Genomic DNA, 22,445 nt, shown 5'->3' on the forward strand with positions numbered 1-22,445 from the left:
CAGCGGTCCGGTCAGCCTTTGCCAAAGTTGAGGGTTATGCCTTCCGGTTCCTAGATAAGACTTCCTTATGGCTTTTGCTGCTCCATCCTAAAAGGATTGTTTTACTTGACTCAACAGGGACCAGAAGATGATAAGGAGGCAGAATCCGAGCTAACGGTAACTCAGTTGAAGGCTTTGCGAAAGCAGCAGCAGATGAAATTAGAGAAGAAGATGTTGGGTGAAGACTCAGATGAGGAAGAGGAGACAGATGCCAAAGAAGAGAAGAGAAATACTAGTAGTCAGGATGTTGAAATGGGGTGTACATGGGGAATGGGTAAGAAATGAAAGCTATTAAGAGAGGAAGTCAGAATGTTTTTAGCATGCTATTAATTGTATCTTATATTTGTCTTGTTTGAAAGGGACTTAATATCCATTTGGTCCTCATAAGAGCCCTATGGAATTTAGAGGAATGACTATTGTTATCCCCACAGTCAAAACAAGAAAACCGAGATCCAGAGTTGAAATTACTTTCTTGAGTTCACACAGCTATCAACAGATCCAGGAGTATGATAAGAGTTTTGACTCTATTATAACGCTGCCATGAATAAAACTTTTCTTGAGAATTCACATTATCAGGGGTAGTTAGGTGGCACAGTGGATAAAGCACTAGCCCTGGATTCAGGAGTACCTGAGTTCAAATCCAGCCTCAGACACTTGACACTTACTAGCTGTGTGACCCTGGGCAAGTCACTTAACCCCCAGTGCCCCTGCCAAAAAAAAAGGAGAGAGAGAATTCACATTATCATTACTGCCAAAAGTATATTGATTGAACATATTCCTCTAGCTAGTCATTTAATCCTTTGGGCCTCAATTTCTTCATTTTTAAAATGAGAGGGTTGGACTAAGTGATCTTAAAAAACCCTCCCCTAGGATATAGGAAGGCACTTAATGCAGTTTGGGTTTTTTTTTAGGGGGGGGGGCAGAGCAATAAAGGTTTAAATGACTTGCCCAGGGTCACACAGCTAGTGAGTGTCAAGGATCTGAGGCAGGATTTGAACTCAGGTCCTCCTGAATCCAGGGCCAGTGCTTTATCCACTGCGACACCTAGCTGCCCCAATGCAGTTATTTAAATTCAGGATTTCAGGTCCAAATGATCACCTTCTCAGGAGAATGTTCTTATATGTGGTACAATAAAGGATCAGGAAATTGTCAAAAGAAAGATTTTATGACTACAAATTAAATAGCACATTATCTAAAAAGTCCCATATGTTCTCCTCCTTTGTCCTAGTCCGGTCAGTTTAAGGACATGGAGAAGAAAGAAGTATATTTTTGTGGAAGAACACAAAAGTTGGGAGTTAGAAGACTTAGGCTTAAAGTTTGGCCCTGCTACTTCTCTCATCCTCAGTATCCTCATCTGCAATATGAGAGGGCTCTCCTTCAGTTTAGATTCTACCAATTTAGGGTTCCCGTACTGATTTTTTTTTTCCCTGCTTGTCATCATTGAATATGTACATAAAGGGACCCAATTAAGATACTAAAATTTTCCTTTGCATTTGCATATTTATATAGAGGTCTGTACATTCAGATTTTGGAGAAGAAGACAGCATATTTCATGAAATCATAGACCTGGAAGAGACCTTGAAAGTCAGTTAGGCCAAACCCATCATCTTACAGATGGGGAACTTGAGGCCTAGAGAAGTTATTTAATCTTCATCTCAGTATAGCATCAACAAGGAACTACTCAGTACCTACATTGTCATGGCACTCTGCTAGGCACTGGGGATATAAAGTATGTATATACATAAAATGCATAATAGCAATATAAGTTGTCCTAGAAATGCCAAATAAATATAGATAATGTGTTGCAGGAGTTGAGGGCATTCCAAGCAGGGGGGAACTTTGAGAGAACATTAAAAGTTTGTTTTGGAGTCTAAACTGGAATCTACTCCAGTAAACTCTTATTTTAAGGAAGTTATCAAGATAGACCTGAGGTTGCTAAATTTAAAAATTTAGACTTTTTCCTGAAATCGAATTGGTGAGTGGGTGGGGGTTTGTTTGGGTTTTTTTCCGAATGGGTGTGTTTCTTTACAGCACCTAAAACTACTTCTCTGGCCAGTCCCTTGTCCCATTTTCTTCCTGGTTTTGATAAGATATTGATGAATAGAACCCATTTGGGATTTATGGTGAGAAGTATTGTTTATTATCTCAATTTTGTATAGCCTAACTCTCTTTTTTATTGAAATAAGGTAGTTAATACTATTTTGGTGAGATTTTCCTTTTTTTTCCCTGCTTAAATAATGTTTGACATTTTCTTTGATTTCTTCTACCCCTAATCCCCCTTCTGCAGGAGAAGATGCCATTGAAGATGAAGTTGAAGAGAACCCTATTGTCATAGAGTTTCAGCAGGAGCGAGAGGCATTTTATATAAAGGATCCCAAAAAGACCCTGCAAGGTTTTTTTGAAAGAGAAGGTCTGTGAAGAGCTTTTGATGATAAAAGTTGTACATGTTCTATAACATATATTCGGATTTAATGCCATACTTTAAAATGCCATAAAAATCTACTTTGCCTGTATATGCTGTATAACTGCTCAGATTCTGCTTAATAGTTCAGCTTTTACCTGATTCTTGAGTTAATTTAAAATTCTAAATGTGGGTTCTGATCTGTCCCCCCCCAGTTTTTTGGGGAAACCGACTAAAATCACTGATAAACGAATTTAGGTTTTTTAAGGGGTTATTGAAAGATAGTAAAAGAAAGAGAAAGATTGAGAACAGATTTCCTATAACCTGGCAATCCTAACCTTCCTAATCTCCCATTTCTCAAGTTCTCTGCCACCATGCCGATGTCCCACAGCGAAAGAGGCCGAGCTCTCTTGCCAGCGTCCACTTCCTCCTTCTTGTTCCCCTCCCAGAAATGGGAGGTTCTTCAAGCTGATTGGCTAGTGTCATTCAAATTCATTGGTTCACTGGACCCGAAGGTGGTCTCAATGTAAAGTTCAAAGTTCTTAGCTTCTGAGAATAATCACTTTCCTAAGTACCCTTAAGTACCAGCCAGATGTGCTTACAATCCAGTAAAATGGAAGTAAGCCAATAATCCAGTCAGCAATCACCTTATCCAATTCAATCAGTTTAAACCAAGTATCCAGGTTGGCCCCTGAGTATCTGCTAAATCTCATCTATCACATTCCATTATCTTAATACATCCCCCCCTTTGTTTCTTCTAGGAACAGGGTGTTCCTTGATGAAACACACCCTATGCTAACAAACAATATGTAAATAACAATATAGGGAAAAGGAGGAAATTTTGTCCAGCAGGGTGGTCCCTCATGAACTGGCGCTTTGACACTGGCCTACAGAGGGAGGGCCTCTGCAGAGAATACATATTACAAATGGTGTATATAATAACAGAAGGGAAAAAGAAAAACAACAAAACAAAACTGTTCATTTAAAGTCTTTGAGATCTTGTCTTCTTGGAGTGGTGGGATGTCATTTGGAAAAACTGGACTCTGGTCTGGATTCTGGTTGTCTCTGGACTCATTTCTTTAGCTATTGAACTGTTGGATTTTCACTAATTCTTAGTATAGCATTGTCAATGATCAAATTAAACTGAGAATTCTTCACAATATAACTCATACTCAAACTTGATATATATATATATATATATATATATATATATATATATATATATATATATATATATATATATATATATAATATTACATTCCCCCCCCTTTTGGAGGATTTATACCCATATAATACAGAGTTGAGGCAGATATACAAATAACACTTCTTACCACTTCTGGATCAAGGCCAAATTTTGTAATATGTCTATGATGACACCTGAAAATGTTATGGAAAGGTTTCCGAAACATCCAACAATTGTGCTAGGCCACAGGTGGATGGATTCTGTTTGCTCCTTCTGGGTTTGCCAGTAACTAATTTCAGTAAACATTTAAGTGCCTACTGTTTGCCTAGTATTTTGCTAAGTACTGGGGAACATACAAAGTTTAGATAAGATGAAAACCCTGCCCTCAAAAGGCTTGCAGTCAAAAAGGGTGATATGGTGAATACGTTTTTTTAGTATTCCAAAAGATTTACATCAGTGACCCATCCACTCAACTTCTCATGCCTTAGTAGAGCATTTTCACTAATTCCCATGGCCCAAATGAATTTCATTTGTGATGTTGCTAGAGTGAGACTTGAAGAACTTAGCTATGTTTTTTTTTAACAAATGACAGCCATGTAGCTGTTGCCAAGCCCATACTCTAAACCATCTGCTACAACTTATATTCCTCTGGTATAGATTTTGAAAACTTAGTCACCTCTATAACTTTAGGAAGCAAAACAATAAGAATTTAGTGGAGGAGTAAGAGCCTTGACATTCTTTTTGATCTGAAACAAAGGACATTTTTCACTTTGCTTAGATCCTTAGCAGAAAACTTTGGAATTGGGGATATTGAATTAGTTTCTTACAGATCTGTTCCTAATTCATACAATATCCTGCAATTCCTACCATACATGGTAATTTCATATGGTTAAAAAATATATTTTACATAGAATTATTTAACTCTGACTTTCTTCCCCATGTATATCAAATTCAACTAATAACTGAATTTAATTGAGTAAGTAACTTTTGGTTGTTATTACAAATATCTCTCCTTTTTTCACCTCTGTAGGAGAAGAATTAGAATATGAATATGATGAACAAGGCCACAGCACTTGGCTTTGCAGAGTTAGGTATGTGTTCTTTCCATTCTCCCCTTACAGGTTAATTAATTTTAAGCTTCATTCATAGTCTGAAATAAGAGTTTAAAGATTATTCGGTTTATAAAAGAAGTTAATCCTGAGTTTGGGTTTTAGTATTTGATAGGTACTTATTAAGTGTCTGAGGCCGGATAGGTACTACCTCTTCGTATCTGAGGAAATGGTGTTACTTTTCTTTTGAAGGAATTTGAAGCATAATAGTGGAGAGTAGGAGAAAGCAATTTAAGAATTTGTTGCTCCCTTTTTTGATTGATCTTCCACATAGCCACCCAATTGATATTCTTAAACTATAGACCTGATCATGTAACTCCCCTACTCAAGTATCTTTAGTAACTTCCTGTTACCTCTAGAATAAAATTGAAAATTTTCAACCTGTTTCCTACTTTCTTTTTCATGTTTTTTTTAATTTAATTTCCCTTTACAAATTCTCCTTTCCTATCAAACTGTTAGGCCAGCTATGTCCCATTTTTGACCTTTGATCTCTTAGCTCCTGCTGTTATACTGATGGTTCCCATGTTTGGAATGTACTCTCTTCTCACCTCCCAATTCATCAAATTCCTAACTTTGTTTGAAGAACTCAGTAGCTACTTGATGTAGGAATCCTTTTCTGATCTTCCCATTATCGTCATGCTTTTCCTCTTGAAATAATTTTGTAAAACTTTGTATATGTTTTTATTTTGTTTAGTTAATTTTTTGTTCTCTTTTTAAGAGATTGTGTTATTTAGAGTGACTGTATCATTCCGAACTCTCTTAAATCCTTTAGTCTCTCTTTGGACTTGCTGATTTCTTCATTATGAGTACTAATTTGTCATTATTTCTTTTATATTTTTACTTAATTCATTTATTGCTCTTCTGAACCAATCTAAACGATCTTAGGGTTGCTTTATTGTTGTTTCAGAGGGTGTTATAGAACTATTTGTATGATCTTTACTTTCAGGGGATTTTGAGTGTTATAAAGTACTAGTCTATGGAAATGACTTTTTTTAACAGAATGCTCTGTTTTCATAAACTAGGCCCCCTTCTAACTTTCAAGTCTTCTTATACCTTATTCCCAGACATATATTCTTTAACTCAGTGACACTGGCCTCCTGGCTATTCCACAAACAAGACATTTTATGTCTCAAGCTCTGGGCATTTTCTTTTTTCTTTTCCTTTTTTTTTTTTGGTGAGGCAATTGGGGTTAAGTGACTTGCCCAGGGTCACACAGCTAGTAAGTGTTAAGAGTCTGAGGCCGGATTTGAACTCAGGTACTCCTGACTCCAGGGCCAGTGCTCTATCCACTGTGCCACCTAGCTGCCCCCCCCCCTTTTTTTTTTAATAAAAGTATTTTATTACTTTCCAGTTACATGTAAGGATAGTTTTCAACATTTGTTTTCATAAGATTTTTAGTTCCAAATTTTTCTCCTTCCCTCCCTCCTCCCCAAGACAGAAAGCAATCTGATTGATATAGGTTATATATGTACAATCACATTAAACGTATTTATGCATTAGTCATATTGTGAAAGAAGAATCAGAGCATAAGGGGAAAACCTCAAAAAAGAAGGAAAAAAAAACCAGCCCAAAAGTAGAAGCAGTATGGTTCAATCTGCATTCATAATCCACAGTTCTTTTTCCTGGATGTTGAGAACATTTTCTATCATGAGTTCTTTGAAATTGTTTTGGATCATTTCACTGCTGGGAAGAGCCAAGACTATCTCCATTGTTCATCACACAATGTTGCTGTTACTGTGTATAATGTTCTCCTGGTTCTGCTCCTCTCAGTCAGCATCAGAAACCTTCTAGATTTCTCTGAACTCCTCCTGCTCATCGTTTCTTACAGCACAATAGTATTCCATTACATTCATATGCCACAACTTGTTCAGCCATTCCCCAACTGATGGGCATTTGCTCTGGGCATTTTCTCTAGTCGTCCTAAATACTTGAAATGACGTTCCTCCTCCATTCTGCCTACTGACTTCCTTGACTAACTTTAAGTCCAAACTAAAATTCTGTCTTTTACTGGAAGCCTTACCCAACCCCTCTTAATTCCAGTGCCTTTCTTAATTATTTCCTATTTATCCTGGATCTAGTTTTCTTTGTATATATTTGTTTTCATGTTGTCTCCTTCATTACATTGAGTTCCTGGAGGGCAGGGTCTAGATGTCTTTTGCTTCTTTTTTTTTGTATCCCCAGCAGATAGTAGGTGCTTGATAAATGTTTATTGGTTGATTCTTTGAATATTTGTTTATTTCTCCTAATTGGTAAACTTTAAAAAAAATCTTAATAGTATTTTACTTTTTTTCAATTACATGTAAATATAGCTTTCAACATTCATTTTTGTAAGATTTTGAGTTCCAGGTTTTTTCCTCTCCCTCCTCAAGGCAGTAAACAATCTGATAGATATACAGTACAATCATGTTGAACATATTTCCAAATTAGTTATCTTGTGAGAGAAGAATCAGAACAAAAGGAAAAAACCAAAAAAAAGAAGAATTTAAAAAACATCAAAAAAAGTGAAAATAGTGTCCTTTGCATTCAAACTATAGTGTTTTTTTCTGGATGTGGAAAGCATTTTCCATCATGAGTATTTTGGAATTGTCTTGGATCATTGTATTGCATTGTAAGTTTATCACAGTTGATCGTAGCACAATGTTGCTGTTATTGTGTTCTGGTTCTGCTCACCTCACTCAGTATCAGTTCATGTAAGTCTTTCCAGATTTTTCTGAAATTTGCCTGCTCATCATTTCTTACAGCACAGTAGTATTCCATTACATTCATATACCACAACTTCTTCAGCCATTCCCCAATTGATGGGCATCCCACAATTTCCAATGCTTTCCCAAATAATGAGTCTTTTAAAATTGTCTTGGATCGTAATTTTGCTTAGAAAAGCTAAATCCATCATAGTTGATCATTCTATAGTGTTGCTGTTGTTGTATGCAATGTTCTCCAGGTTCTGCTCACTTCACTCAGCATCAGTTCATGTAAGTCTTTCCAGGTTTTTCTGAAATCCATCTGCTCGTTTCCTTTTTCCTTTTCTTCTTTTCTCTTCTTTTTTTTCTTTTCTTTTCTTTTCTTTTCTTTTCTTTTTTTTTTTTTTTTGGGTGAGGTAGTTGGGGTTAAGTGACTTGCCTAGGGTCACACAGCTACTAAGTGTTAAGTGTCTGAGGCCAGATTTGAATTCAGGTCCTCCTGACTCCAGAGCTGGTGCTCTATCCACTGTGCCACCTAGCTGCCCCTGGTCATCACTTCTTATAGCACAATATTATTCCATTACATTCCTATCCTTGGTAAGCTTTTTGTCTGTTTTTATCAATCATTACTGGTTTTCCCCTGGTATATCTCTAGCAAAGGTGCTTATTCTTTTGTTCCTTTCCCCCCAGTCCTTGTTCTTTTTTCTCTCGGAGCATCAGGGTTGAAAGCAATCTGTGGCCCTCATTCCCTTCTCTAGATCTCTCCATTGGCTACCTTTTCCCTCCTGGACAGTACTATAAATAGTTGTGATAGGTACTGTATTTCCTGGCCCCTCCCTCCTCTATATCTTGTTCCCCCTTCTTTGAAGTTCTTGGGAGTGGTCTGATTCATGAGCTTCAGCCCACTCTGGGATCAGCTTCTTTCTGGGCCACTATCACAAAGCTAAATTCAAAAGATAGAGTCTGAAACTGCAGGGATACAGGGACACAGACCCCAGGCCAGCACAGGGTTGTGCACAGGGGAAAAGTGGGTGAAAGGCTGGGGAGCTGGTCTTAAGTTGTTTTTTTTTCTGTAAAAGTTAACTTTTTCCAGGTTCTTCCCATTTTCCTTTGTCTATCATTGCTGGTTTTGCTCCTTTGTTGGCTCTTTACCTTTTTTGATAGTGGGGAAAGAGCTACAATATAGAATACTTCTCATTTCTCCATCTTCCCTGTATTTTCTATATTTTTTTCTTCACTTATTTGTATACATGTTGCATCTATCCCCTTCTTTAGAATGAATCAATCAGTAGACATTTATTAAATTCCTACTATATGCCAGGCACTGTCCTGGCAAAAAGAGGCAAAAGTTAGTCCCTGCCCTCAAGGAACTTACCATCTGATAAATGATAGTTTAGAGCAGGAGCTGTTTTATTTTTGTCTTTATAACACAGTGCCTGGTACCTAATAGGCATTTAATAAATGTGTTGAATTGTTTGAATTGAGCCATTCAGACATCTGTGGCAAATGCTATCAAATATTAGCTCCTTTTCCTCATTGATATTTGTGTTACTATTTCTTCCAAACTGATGCAGGTTGCCTGTGGATGATTCATCAGGAAAACAACTAGTGGCTGAGGCCATTCACTCAGGGAAGAAAAAGGAAGCAATGATGCAGTGCTCCCTGGAAGCCTGTCGGATGCTTGATGCTTTGGGCTTGCTGCGTCAAGAGGCAGGTCAGTAGCCAGGCAAGGCATCTGACAGACTTCTGAAGCTTCTTTCTTATGAAAATAGTTAAGGTTGAAACTATATTAATCTTTATTATCCGAGTGAGCTTACCCTTCACTTTCTCCATCCTTTTGATAAAGCTACAGTATATGAATATAATGGAATATTATGGTGTAATAAGAAATGATGAAGAATCCCATGAATTAATTCAGAATGAAGTAAACAGAACCCAAAGAACAATATACAAGACTACCATTCAAATGAAAATGTCACTAAAAGGAAGCTCTATTAGGAGTAGTAAAATCAGTGATGGTATTGAAGAATAGATAATGAAATATCTCTTCTTTTCTCAGCAGAAAAAAGGATTAATAGGGCACAGTATTATTGACACTGTCAGATGTGTTTTTGTTCAGCTATTTTCTTGTTAGAGTGGAAGGTTTGATCTGGTGAGGAGGGGGAGTAGTATTTTCAGAAACAAAAGACAGTAAAAAAAAAACTTAAAATTTCTAACTTTTCACTTTTTAATCTGTTATGAATACTTTAGTATCTCGAAAAAGGAAAGCTAAGAACTGGGAAGAAGAAGATTATTATGACAGTGATGATGATACGTTCCTTGATCGAACCGGATTGGTTGAGAAGAAGCGACTGAACAGGATGAAAAAAGCTGGAAAGATTGATGATAAGCCAGAGACCTATGATTCACTGGTAAATATGGAAACATCTATATTACAATATTATTTTATCTAAATTTATTCTATGATAACATTTTGATGCTTTGAAATAGAGAAGTAAGTACAGCTTAAATTTTAAAATTCTTTCAAATCAGGACTAAGGGAAAATAAAATAGCCCTTAGCATGGACTAACAAGGAAAAATTAAAAGCATTTTGAAGGGTATATTAGCATTAGATTCCAAAGGGTATATTAGATTTTTTTTACTTGTCTAGTGTTATACTACATATGCTACATGTTGATAGCATTCTCCTGGGAAGTATACAGAATTTACACAGTTTCTAATTCCTGTTCCATTGACCTATAGTGAAAAAAGTGCCACTAACCAATGCTTTTGGATCAAGTAAAATAAAATTTGAAATCTGTCTTGTACTTTCAGTCTTACTCAATTCTGACATCTTCAACATCTCTCACTCTTTTCCTTTTTCCCAGCCTCTAACTGAGAGATAATCATTCTCTCTACCAAGGATATATGCACTTGATTTCATCCCATTTGGTCTTCTCCAGCAGATTTAATCCTCAAGCATCCTCAGTATTTCTCAAATCTTCAACTTTTCCCTGTTAACTGGTTCCCTCCCTACTGTTTTCAAACATACTCTCTAGCCTTAAGAAACAAAACCAAAAAAACCCCCAAAAAACCCCAACCTTACTGAGTCCTACTATCTAGCTTCTCAAGTTTTTCCTATATCTCTCCTGCCTTTGTCATCTAAACTCCTTGAAACTTCTTGTACCTCTTCAATATGCCTTAACCTTTTGCCATTTGACTTAATCACTCAACTGAAACATTTGTCTTCAAAGTTACCAATGATCTCTTGATTCCCAAATCTGATAATCTTTCCTCAGATCTAATGCTTCTTAATGGAACTGTTGGATTTGACACTATTGATGACTGTCTAATAGTTACTCTTCTCTCTGGGTTTTTGTAACACTACTCTGTATTGGTTTGCCTGCTAATTGTCTGATCTCTGTCTTTGCTAGTCACTTCCCCTAATTATGAGTGTTTCCCATAGTTCTCTCCTGGTCCCTCTTCTCTTTTCCCTTTATCTTTCTCTCTTGGTATCCTTATCAGTTCCCTTGAGTTTTAACTAGCTGCAGATGACTCTCACACCTACATATCTAGCCCTGGTATTCCCTTTCTCCCCTCCACTTCAGTTCTAAATCACCAGCTACCTATTGGATATTTCAAACTGGGTGTTCAAGACATTTTGAACTCAATATGCCTAAAGCTAAACGCATTATCTTTTCCCCCTAAATCCAGTCATCTTCCAAACTTATCTATTTCTATTCAAAACACCATCCTCCAGTATCTCAGGTACATAATCTTAGCTTTATCCTGGACTCCTCACTCTGTCTCACTCCATATATAAGCAGTTGCCAAATCTTATCATTTCTACTTACACAACATCTTGCATCTTACCCTTTCTCTCCACTCAGACAGCTGCCACCTTAATTCTGACTCTCATCACCTGTAACCTAAAATTTTTTAATTTTTATTTATTTATTTTTTTTTTGTGAGGCAGTTGGGGTTAAGTGACTTGTCACATAGCTAGTTAAGTGTTAAGTGTCTGAGGCCGGACTTGAACTCAGGTCCTCCTGACTCCAGGTCCGGTGTTCTATCCACTGTGCCACCTAGCTGCCCCTAAATTATTTTAACAGCCTCATAATTGACCTCTCTGACTCAAGCCTCTTACCAGTCCAGCCATCCACACATTGCTTGTGCCACAGTAATTTTCTTTAAGTGAAGATCTATGCAGCTTCCTTACTCATCCAACTCTAGTGCTTCCTCTTGACTCTAGAATAAAATAAAAATTCTTCTGTTTAGCTTTTAAAAGCTGTACACATGACAGCATTATAGCTCTATGAGCAATCGTGAATGACTTAACTACTCTCAACAATACAATGATCCAAGACAATCCCAAAGGACTAATGATGAAGCATACTATCCACCTCCAGAGAAAGAACTGATGTTGATTGAACACAAGCTGAAGCATGCTATTTTGTGCTTTCTCTTTTTTTTTTTTGAGTCTTTTTATGTAAAATGACTAATATGGTACTGTTTTACATAATTCCACATGTATAACCTATACTGATTGCTTGCAACCTTGGTGGGGGGGTAAGGAGGGTAGGGAGGGAGGGAATGAGAGAGGGCTAGTATTTGGAACTCAAAAGTTTAAATAAATGAATAAATTTAAAAGAAAAAAAGGCCATACACAGCCAGACCTCAACCTCTTTTTCTAGCCTTGTTGGATATTACCCGCTCTCATTCTCTGAGATCTAGCCAAATTGGCCTTCTCTTTTCCTCACATGACATTTAATCTTGTGCCTTTTATGCCTTTGCAGGAATGTACTCCTTCCTTAATTCTGCCTCAGGAATCCCTCTCTTGCTTTTAAGATAAAGCTCAGGCTCCATCTTCTACATGTAGGATTTCCTTACTAACCACCCCCCCCAAGCACTAGTACCCTGCTTCTCATACCATCTTGTATTTAGCTATTTTTTTGTGTGTATGTATATACATATATGTTTTTTTCTATTTATTTTCTCTCCCTCCTACTTTCCTTACCTCCGGTTGAACAATTAAAAAGGAAAGAAAAATCCTTGTAACAACTGTGAATAGCCAAGCAAAACAATCCTTGTCTAAAAATATCCAAAATGTATGTTTCATTCTGCATTTTAAGCTATCACTTATCTGGCAGGGGGTGGGGAGCATGCTTCATTTTTGGTTCCCTAGAATCATGGTTGGTCATTGCATTGATCAGAGTTCTCAAGTCTTTCAAGCTTGTTTTTCTTTAAAGGGTTGACATTGTCTAAATTGTTCTCCCAGTTCTCCTCAATTTACTCCGTATTAGTTCATAGAAGTCCTTTTAGTTTTCTCTGAAAGTATCCTTTTTTCATTTCTTGTTCCATTACATTCATATAACATAACTTTTTCAGCCATTTTTCAGTTGGTGGACACTTTCTTAGTTGCCAGTTCTTTGCCATTATCAAAAGAGCTGCTATAACTGTTATTGTACATGTGGGTCTTTTCCCCCTTTCTTTGATCTCTTTAGGGGTATAAGCCCAGCATTAGTATAGCTATATCAAATGGTATACACAGTTGTTGATAGGTTATTGGTTTGCTAAACTTTTTTATTTTATTTTAGATTGGGAAGTTAAATAATGCAGAGAAAGAACTTGCTGAGATTTCAGAGAAGTTGAAAGTCTCAGGCAAAGGTAAGACTCATTATTTCCAGTGATCTCTGAGTTCCTTAGTCTGAGTACTCCCTCCACTCCCTGGAACAGCTTAGTAGACAATTTTCAAATGGCTGTGGTCAACTTTCTGGTGATTCTCAAAACTTAGGCAGATTGATGTCTCTATGACAGACATACAGTAGTGGTTTGTAGGTTGTTCATGAAACTTTTTTGAAGCAAACCAGGAATAGGACTACTTTATCTTTCCGCTATAGTGGGGTGACAGTAGAATACTGATTTTTTTCAATGGTTTTCTTCTTGCTAGGTTAATTTGGAAGCATAAATATAAACACAGAAATGAATGAATCCTTCATTAACTCGTTTATGTGGTCATTCAAGAAGCATTTGTTGAGTCCCTGTTGTTTTTTTTTTTTGTTTTTTGTTTTTTGTTTTTTAGTGAGGCAATTGGGGTTAAGTGACATGCCCAGGGTCACACAGCTAGTAAGTGTTAAGTGTCTGAGGCCGGATTTGAACCCAGGTACTCCTGACTCCAGGGCCAGTGCTCTATCCACTGTGCCACCTAGCTGCCCCGATACATTTGTTTTTACTTTTGAAAATTGAATTAAATATATTATTTTTCTTCCAGTTTTTGTAAAAATTTTGAATACTTATATCATTTATCTAGTTAAGAGTGTATCATATTATTTAGTGTGAGTTATAGATCTTACTCTGTTTTTGCTAAAGAGCTATCCAATTTTCCCAAGAGTTTTAATTGAATAATGACTCATCTCCTTGTTTTTTTAATCATGAGTTTTTCTTAAATACTAATTTCTTATGTTCTTAAGGTTTTGTTTTTGCATAGTTCTAGTGATCTGTTTCTCTGCCTTTTTTATTCTGTTATTACTAGGAAGTTTTGAAATCTGTTAAGGCAAGTGCCCTGTTCCATTTCTAATGGTCATAATTTTTTTGATATTTTTGTCTGTTCTAAACGAACTTTTTTAATGGTCTTATCTAATTTAAGAATTGTTCTCTTAATATTAAATTAAATCTATAAATTAATTTCAGAAATATTTACAATTTTAATATGTTTTTTCTGTCTAACTATGAGCAGGAAATGTATCCCTCCAACTTGATCACTTTTTGAATTTCTGTCCAAATAATTTTTAAGTTACATTTACATAATACTCTTGTATTTGTTCATATGTTGATCCCAAAATATTTTGCACATTTTGTTAATGTTCCAAATGGTATTTTTTTTCATATTGACTTTTTTGTTAGTAGTTACATTTCAAAAGCAGTTATGTAGTTACATTTCAAAGAGTTATTTCATACCTGGCTCCTTTTGCTATTGCCATTTATTAACTCAAGATTTTCGTTTAGTGTCTTGAGTTTTCTAGATAGTCATGTCATCTGAAAATAGATATTTTAATTTCTCTATCACCAATGCTTTTTAGTGGATAAAGTGCTGGGTGTGGAATAAGGAAGGTCTGATTTCAAATCCAGCCATAGACATGAGCCATGTGACCCTGGGCAAGTCATTTAACCTCCGTTTTGCCTCAGTTTCCTCATCTCTATAAAGGGGGAAATAATAGCACCTATTTTGCAGGATTGGGAAGACTAGATGAGATAATCATTGTAAAGTGCTAAGCACAGTTCCTGGCACATAGTAGGTGCTTAATAAATGCTTATTCCCTTCCCCCTTTTTATTTTCTAGGTTTTTTAGTTGCATGCCTAATTCATTGATCTGCTTTTTCTCTATTTTATTGATATAAGCAGTTAGGGATATAAAATTTCCCCTAAGTACCAATTTGGCTGCATCCCATAAATTTTTTTTCCCGAAGCAATGAGGGTTAAGTGACTTGCCTAGGGTCACACAGCTAGTAAGTATCAAGTGTGGGAGGCTGGATTTGAACTCAGGTCCTCCTGAATCCAGGGCTGGTTCTTTATCCACTGTGCCACTTAGCTGCCCCATCCCATAAATTTTGATATTGTTGTCTCATCATTGTCATTTTCTTTAATGAAATCATCATTTGTTTCTGTGACTTGTTCTTTGACCCACTTGTTTTTTAGGATCAGATTATTTAATTTCCAATTGATTTTTTTCCCCTCCTAATAATGTTCATTAATCTTTTTTTTTGGTGGGGGGGGGGGCAATGAGGGTTAAGTGACTTGCCCAGGGTCACGCAGCTAGTAAGTGTTAAGTGTCTGAGGCCGGATTTGAACTTCCTGAATCCAAGGCCAGTGCTCTATCCACTGCGCCACCTAGCTGCCCCTCCCAATTGATTTTTAATCTCTCTTTCAATTGTCAATTATTGAATGTAATTTTTATTGCATTATGATCTGAAAAGGATGTGTTTACTATTTCTACTTTTCTGCATCTTGTTTTTGTGTAGGTCCCATGTACTGATGAGAAGAAGGTATATTCCTTTCTATTCCCATTCAGTTTTCTCCAGAGATCTCTCATATCTAACTTTTCAAGATTTTTATTCATTTCCTTAACTTCTTTTTTGTTTCTTTTTTGGTAAGATTTATCTAGTTTTGAGAGGGGAAGGTTAAGGTCCCCCACTAGGATAGTTTTATTATCCATTTCTTCTTGTAATTCATTTAACTTCTTCAGAAATTTAGATGCTATACCATTTGGTGCATATTTGTTAAGTATTGATATGACTTCATTGTCTATGGTATCTTCCAGCAAGATAGAGTTTCCTTCTTTATCTCTTTTAACTAGATCTACTTTTGCTTTTGCTTTGTGTGAAATCATGATTGCTACCCCTGCTTTCTTTGCTTCAGCTGAAGCATAATAGATTTTGTTCTAGCCCCTTACATGTATTCTGTGTGTATCTTTCTGCTTCAAGTGTGTTTCTTGTAAACAACATATTGTAGGATTTGGGTTTTTAATCCATTCTGCTATCCACTTCCATGCAATGAATGAGTTTATCCCATTCACATTTATAGTTATGAAGACTCTGCCCCCTTTTCAACCTTTATTGCTAAGCCAACGTGTCTAATACTATAATAGGATTGACGGCAGGAGACTTTATACCTATTTTTAGTGGGAATACCTTATACATTTCACCTTTTCTTGATATTAGTTGGTGATTTGAATACTTTTTCATCATATTTAGGAAAGATCTTTCCGTTTCAGTTTCTTCTGTGAAATGAGGAGATTGGGGTGAGGTCCTTTCCAACTTTAGATCTATGATCCTCAATCTTGCAGTGTTTTTAACATAAATAAATCCCTTATGTCCTGTTAATGTTCTACTTGCCATTATTTTACTTAATTTTTGTTGTTTCAGTGTACATAAAATATAAGAGGCAATACAGTGTTAGTGCAGAGAAGGTTGGCCTCAGAGTCACCCCTGATATATCCTAGCTATGGGACCAAACAGGTCACTGAAATTAGATTGATGATGTTGGCCTATATAACTCAAATAATTCTATGTTGTTTCTTTTTCCATCTGCATTACTTCTTGTTCATTAGCTGTTTCAGTTGCTTTGAAACAATATTTTAAAAATTACATCAGTGCTCTTCTTGCTTTGTTTATTTCAGGGAGCTACATTTAAATTCTATTTTGAAGGGGGCAGCTAGGTGGTGCAGTGGATAAAGCACTGGCCCTGGATTCAGGAGTTCCTGAGTTCAAATCCAGCCTCAGACACTTGACACTTACTAGCTGTGTGACCCTGGGCGAGTCACTTAACCCCCATCGCCCCACAAAAAAAAAATTAATTAAAATTCTTTTTTGGATTTGGCACCATTTTTCTTCTCTCATGTATCTTTTATTATTTTTAAGAGTAATGTTAGGAGGCTGACTAACTTGGATTTCCTTATAATTCTTTCTTTTATCTTCTAAAATGTTCTTTATTAAATACATTCCATTGCTATTTGACAGTGCTGTGCCTTGGTACCAGTCTTAGTGGCATTTACATGGTCATAGTGATGGTCATAGTGATTGCTGGGGATCCAGTTCTGTGACCTTAGTATCTTACTGTATTACTGTTATGACCTTAATATCTTACTACAAAGCCGTGTCATTATTATCTCTGTAGACCTTTTGGGCACATTATTTTCTAACAAATTATCTCTTCTTTTTTGCCAGGCTTGTCAGAGTCTACACCTCAGGATTCTTTGGATGCATTCATGACAGAAATCAAATCAGGGAGTACATTAGATGGTGTGTCCCGGAAAAAGCTTCATTTAAGAACCTTTGAGCTGAAGAAAGAACAGCAGAGACTTAAAGGGCTGATTAAACTTGTGAAACCAACAGAGATGCCAGAGCTTAAAAAGTGAGTGTTAGTAATTTCGTTCAGACCTTGAAATAGAATTTGAAATAGGCAAAAGTTGTTATGTGATACATTTGGAATTGAACTATTTCTATTCTGAGATTAGAGGCAATGTATGATATAGTGGAAAGAGTGTGAGACTTGTATTCAGGAGAATTGTTTCAAATGTTAGCTCTGATATGTTTTAGCTTTGTGAAAATGACAAGTTATTTCCCTTCTCAGAATTTGTTTACTCATTTGTAAAATGGCACAGGATTATTATTGAGATTATTATAGGTTCACTTTGTAAACCTTTTATCTGTCAAAATTAAATTTTGGGGGGGGTTTGTTTTGTTTTGGGTTTTTTTGCAGAGCAATGAGGGTTAAGTGACTTGCCCAGGGTCACACAGCTAGTAAGTGTCAAGTGTCTGAGGCCAGATTTGAACTTCCTGAATCCAAGGCCAGTGCTCTATCCACTGCGCCACCTAGCTGCCCTAAATTTTATTTTTTAATGAACAAAAATCCACTTTCTCTTTCTTCCCTACACTGTTAACTTTAAAGCACTATTTAAATGTGAAATATTAATTCTTAAGAATCTGCTATGTGCCAAGCAGGATATTAGAGACCAGGGATACAAAAATAAAGTCTTAACTGTCCCTGCCTTTGAGGAGATTTGAGGAGAAAGCATGCCCATAGGTAGGTGTGTACAGATAGAAGATAACTGGTGGGGTGAGAGTGGGCTGTTAGTGGGACCAGGAAAGTCTTCATGCAGAAGCTGGCACTTGAGTCAAGTTTCACTGGAAGCCAAGAGAATTTTAAAAGGGGTGGGGGTGGGGGGATGTGGAGAAGAGGGAGAGAGAATAGATCCCAGGCTCAGAGTAAGCCAGTGCAAAGACATGGAGATGGGAGAGGGAATGTAAAGAAAAGCAAGAAACCCAGTTGATTGAACTGTACAGTAGAGTGCATGGAGGGGAGTAATATATCAGTCTAGGAAGTTAGAATGGGACCATAATTATCAGGACTTTTAAATTGCAAACAGAGAAGTTATATTTGATTTTAGCAGTAATAGGGAGCAGCTGTTTTGAGTTTGAATCAGGGAGTGACATGGTTAGGAAAAGCATTGATGTGGCTGTGTGAAGAATGAATTGGAATAGGGAAAGACTTGAGGCAGGGAAGAGGGGCCAGAGAAGAGGCCTGGGTAACAGGCAGGCCAGGTTCAGATGTCTGAACTAGGGTGGTGGTTGTGAGTGCATTTGACACCTGATTGGATCTGTGGGGTGGGTGAAAGTGAGGTAGCTAGAGTATACTGGAGGAGGAAGTCACATAATCTCAAGTTGTAAAAAATGATATGAGTATGTCTAGGATCTCTGAAGGATCTTCCAGACACTGTTACGACAGGCTAGAAAGCAGCAGTTAAGTAAAAGCCAAATCCTTTCTTGCAGTGCTGGGCTTTTGCCATGTCAGGGCTATCAAACCATGGCATTAGATTTATGTTTTAAGAGGGAATTTAAGATTTACAACAAACTAATAGCACATTTTCTCACTTTGGTGGTAAAAAATTATTTCTTAGTAATATCCTTAGGAGTTTTGGAGCAATCACTGTCTATGTGGGAGGCCAAATACAAAGCCACTCAAACAGGTATTTTAATACTTGGAACTACTTTCTTTCCTGGGTTGTCATGAGGAAAGCTCTTAAAGTGCTACATTAATGTAAGTTGTTAGCTTTTTGCTACTCTTTTATTACTCTCATTTTCCCCTATGCTGTGGAGCTGTTATAGTTTTCTTCTGTCTCCAGACTAGCTGTCTTCTCAGATGCTATGGATGACAGCTTTCAGGGTAGCCTCAGGTCTCATTTTCCTCATCTGTAAAATGAGGGGAGTTGGTCATAATGGCCTCTAAAATCACTTGTAGCCCTATATTTGTGAGCCTGTATCTGCCGGCTCTCTGCTGTTTGTGTCTTTTGCCTCTTAATTTTCTTATGTTTTTTCTTCTTCTTTCCTGTCCCTTCTCATATTTACCTTATTTTTCTGTTGTATGTATTTTTCTCCTTTTTCTTCCAGGACTTAGGTCTTACTAGCCAACATGAAGGTCCTCCTGGTTGGCAAATTTCTATTCCTGTTTAGTATAATCTTGGAGTTTGGGGTTGGTTCTGTTTATGCTTCATACTCAGGCTTCATTCCCATCCCCTTAACCGTGACTTTATTCTAGGAGATTTAGCTTATTTGGTTTCTGGCTCAATATGACTCTGCAGCTCCTGGGGCAGCTAGGGGGCACAGTAGATAGAACACTGGCCCTGGAGTCAGGAGGACCAGAGTTCAAATGTGACCTCAGACATTTGCCACTTACTAGCTGTGTGACCCTGAGCAAGTCACTTAACTCCAATTGCCTCAAACATCTGGGGTCCCATCTCTGGTATTCCTGATGACTTCCCATCTTACCACAGGACCCAGATGGCTCTGGAGTCGAGAGTGAGGCTGGTGACTTTACACAACCTTCTCTCACTTCAATACAGTTCGCTGCAAGTCATGACACCACCTCCTGATGTCATGGTCCTCTTTGAGAACAAAGGATAACAATAACGACGACTCTGCAGCTCCTATAGAATAAGGAATGATCCTCAGATAGATCATTGCTGTCTCTGTGGTCCCTTCAAAAATCAGTGGGAAGATGGGGGCAGCTAGCTGGCACAGTGGATAGAACACTGGCCCTGGATTCAGAAGGACCTGAGTTCAAATCTGGTCTCAGACACTTGACACTTACTAGCTGTGTGACCCTGGGCAAGTCACTTAACCCTTATTGCCCTGCAAAAAAAAAAATCAGTGGGAAGAAAAGGATTATTAGTGTTAGGCTACAACTCCTGCCTCTATATAGATAATTCTTTCAAATTCTCTCCTCTTACTTGTGGGACTCATGCCATAGGGTCATAGTTTGGTGAAAGCAAGGTTGAGAGAGGCCAGGAAGTGTTGTGGAAGGAGGGCCAGACCTGGCTCTGATCCTTCCCAGCTGTGTGACTTCTCAAGGCCTTCCATTTCTTCATCTGTAAAAAAGCACTAATAATACTTAGGCTGCACAATGACTATACAGGGTCATTGTGAGGAAAACATTTTCATTTCTCTTTTCTTTTTTTTTTTTTTCGGGGAAATGGCGGTTAAGTGACTTGCTCAGGGTCACAACTAGTGTCAAGTGTCTGAGGTCGGATTTGAACTCAGGTACTCCTGAATCCAGGGCTGGTGCTTTATCCACTGCACCACCTAGTTGCCCTGAGGAAAAAATTTTCAAACCTTAAAATACTAGTAACTGCTGCTGGGGTTGTTACAACTGCTGCTGCTCCCTTGAGTCTTGGAAATCACCAGGCCAGAGAATAGGTATTTTCTTGTTCTTAATTGTTTTGACTACTTCTGTGAAAACCAGTGATGTTAATTTTAATTGTTTTAAGTGGAATAGTTTTTGTTTTGTTTTGTTTTTTACTGCTAATACAATCAAATCTCTAATAGTACCATTTTTTGCTTTACCAAGGTTATTTTGTTATATGTCATAGCAGTACTTAGGCATTTGTTGCAGTGACTCAGTGGTTACAGGTAGTAATGGCTCTTTCTTAATAGGACAGAAAACCAGACCGAAAATTTGGAAAACAAGCCTAAAAAGCTAACATTGCCTCTTTTTGGTGCCATGAAAGGAGGGAGCAAATTTAAATTGAAAACTGGAACAGTAGGGGTAAGTTGTGGAAGAAAATGTAAACTTTTGGTCCTTGAGTCAATCCTATGCTGCTTTCCACTCATCTTCTTGTTGATAGATAAAATCCTTTCGGAATGTTAAAAGTGATTGTTGGGGGCAGCTAGGTGGAGCAGTGGATAAAGCACCGGCCCTGGATTCAGGAGTACCTGAGTTCAAATCTGGCCTCAGACACTTGACACTTACTAGCTGTGTGACCCTGGGCAAGTCACTTAACCCCCATTGCCCCACAAAAAAAAAAGAAAAGTGATTGTTGGGGGCAGTTAGGTGGTACAGTGGATAAAGCACCAGCCCTGGATTCAGGAGGACCTGAGTTCAAATCCGGCCCCTGGCACTTACTAGCTGTGTGACCCTGAGTAAGTCACTTAACCCCCATTGCCCTGCAAAAAATAAATTAATTTAATTTAATTTAAAAAAGAATTCAATTATTTATATTGAATAATTTTTTTTGTGGCAACAAAAGCAAACAACAACAACTTAGAAACAAAAGTGGTTGTCCATTGATTTGAGAATGTCTGAACAAAGTGCAGCACACAAATCTAATGTGATATTACATTATTAGAAACACCAAATATGGGGCATTCAAAGAAACGTGGGAAGAACTGTATGAATTAACACAGAGTGAAATAAGTAGAAGCTGGAGGACAATTTAAACAATCTGGCCTCAGACACTTGACACTTACCAGCTGTGTAACCCTGGGCAAGTCATTTAACCCTCATTGCGCTCCCCAAAAAACAAACAAACAAACAAGAGTGATTGTTTATGGAGGAACTTCAATGCCTTCGTCGAGGATACTTATGTCTATAAGATTTGGAGCAGAGTCCTTTAGTCCAACCCCTTCATTTTTCGAGTGAAAAAAAACCAAAACAAGATCCAGAGACTTGCCCATACAGTCACCATAGAGCTGGTATTTGAACCTAGGTATTCTGGGATCCAGTGCTATTATTCCCATTGTACTGTGCTGCCCCCCCCCCCCCTCTTTCTGTGTGATTCTCATTCAGGCCAGTCAGAGACTGTTCTTTGTCAGCTCATCCTTGGGAGATCAGGCCATGGTGAATTGATTGATATCTAAACAGCTTGACAAGAAAAGTAGTTGGCAGTTTGCTCATTTGGTGATGGTTGATATAATTTACCCTCTAAATGGGGAGAGATTATATGCAGTGGGCACTTCTTCCTGGTGTGTAGAAAACCAAATGACAGATAAGACAGTTGACTGGTAAATGGATATTTGTTACCACTTGAGAAGTTTTCTTTTGCAATTGCAACCAGTGGGAGATATTCGATGCTTAAAACAAACCTGTGTTTAGAGTAGACCATCACCAGGTAGCAATGATGCCTGGCTCTAGGCGGTGTAGATTGAGCAACTTATGACACAGGGTGATTTACTTGAGATGGAAGGGGAAAATAACTTTTTCTGTTTCTTTCTTTCTTTTT

The 22,445-nt window shown here is 37.5% G+C and overlaps 1 protein-coding gene across 2 annotated transcripts in view; it reads left to right on the plus strand.

Moving 5' to 3' along the window:
• The window catches only part of LOC122742651 (solute carrier family 4 member 1 adaptor protein), a 32,893-nt gene that overhangs the window by 768 nt on the left and 9,680 nt on the right, over positions 1–22,445 (plus strand). For both annotated transcript variants that reach the window (XM_043987042.1, XM_043987040.1), the window contains exons 2-9: positions 118–313; positions 2,327–2,449; positions 4,654–4,714; positions 8,988–9,127; positions 9,664–9,824; positions 12,991–13,060; positions 17,116–17,302; positions 20,881–20,992. In XM_043987042.1, coding sequence (XP_043842977.1) covers positions 118–313; positions 2,327–2,449; positions 4,654–4,714; positions 8,988–9,127; positions 9,664–9,824; positions 12,991–13,060; positions 17,116–17,302; positions 20,881–20,992 — 1,050 coding nt within the window. The remainder of the gene's footprint in view (positions 1–117; positions 314–2,326; positions 2,450–4,653; positions 4,715–8,987; positions 9,128–9,663; positions 9,825–12,990; positions 13,061–17,115; positions 17,303–20,880; positions 20,993–22,445) is intronic.

The sequence above is a fragment of the Dromiciops gliroides genome, chromosome 2 (assembly GCF_019393635.1).
Source record: "Dromiciops gliroides isolate mDroGli1 chromosome 2, mDroGli1.pri, whole genome shotgun sequence".
Lineage (NCBI taxonomy): Eukaryota > Metazoa > Chordata > Mammalia > Microbiotheria > Microbiotheriidae > Dromiciops > Dromiciops gliroides.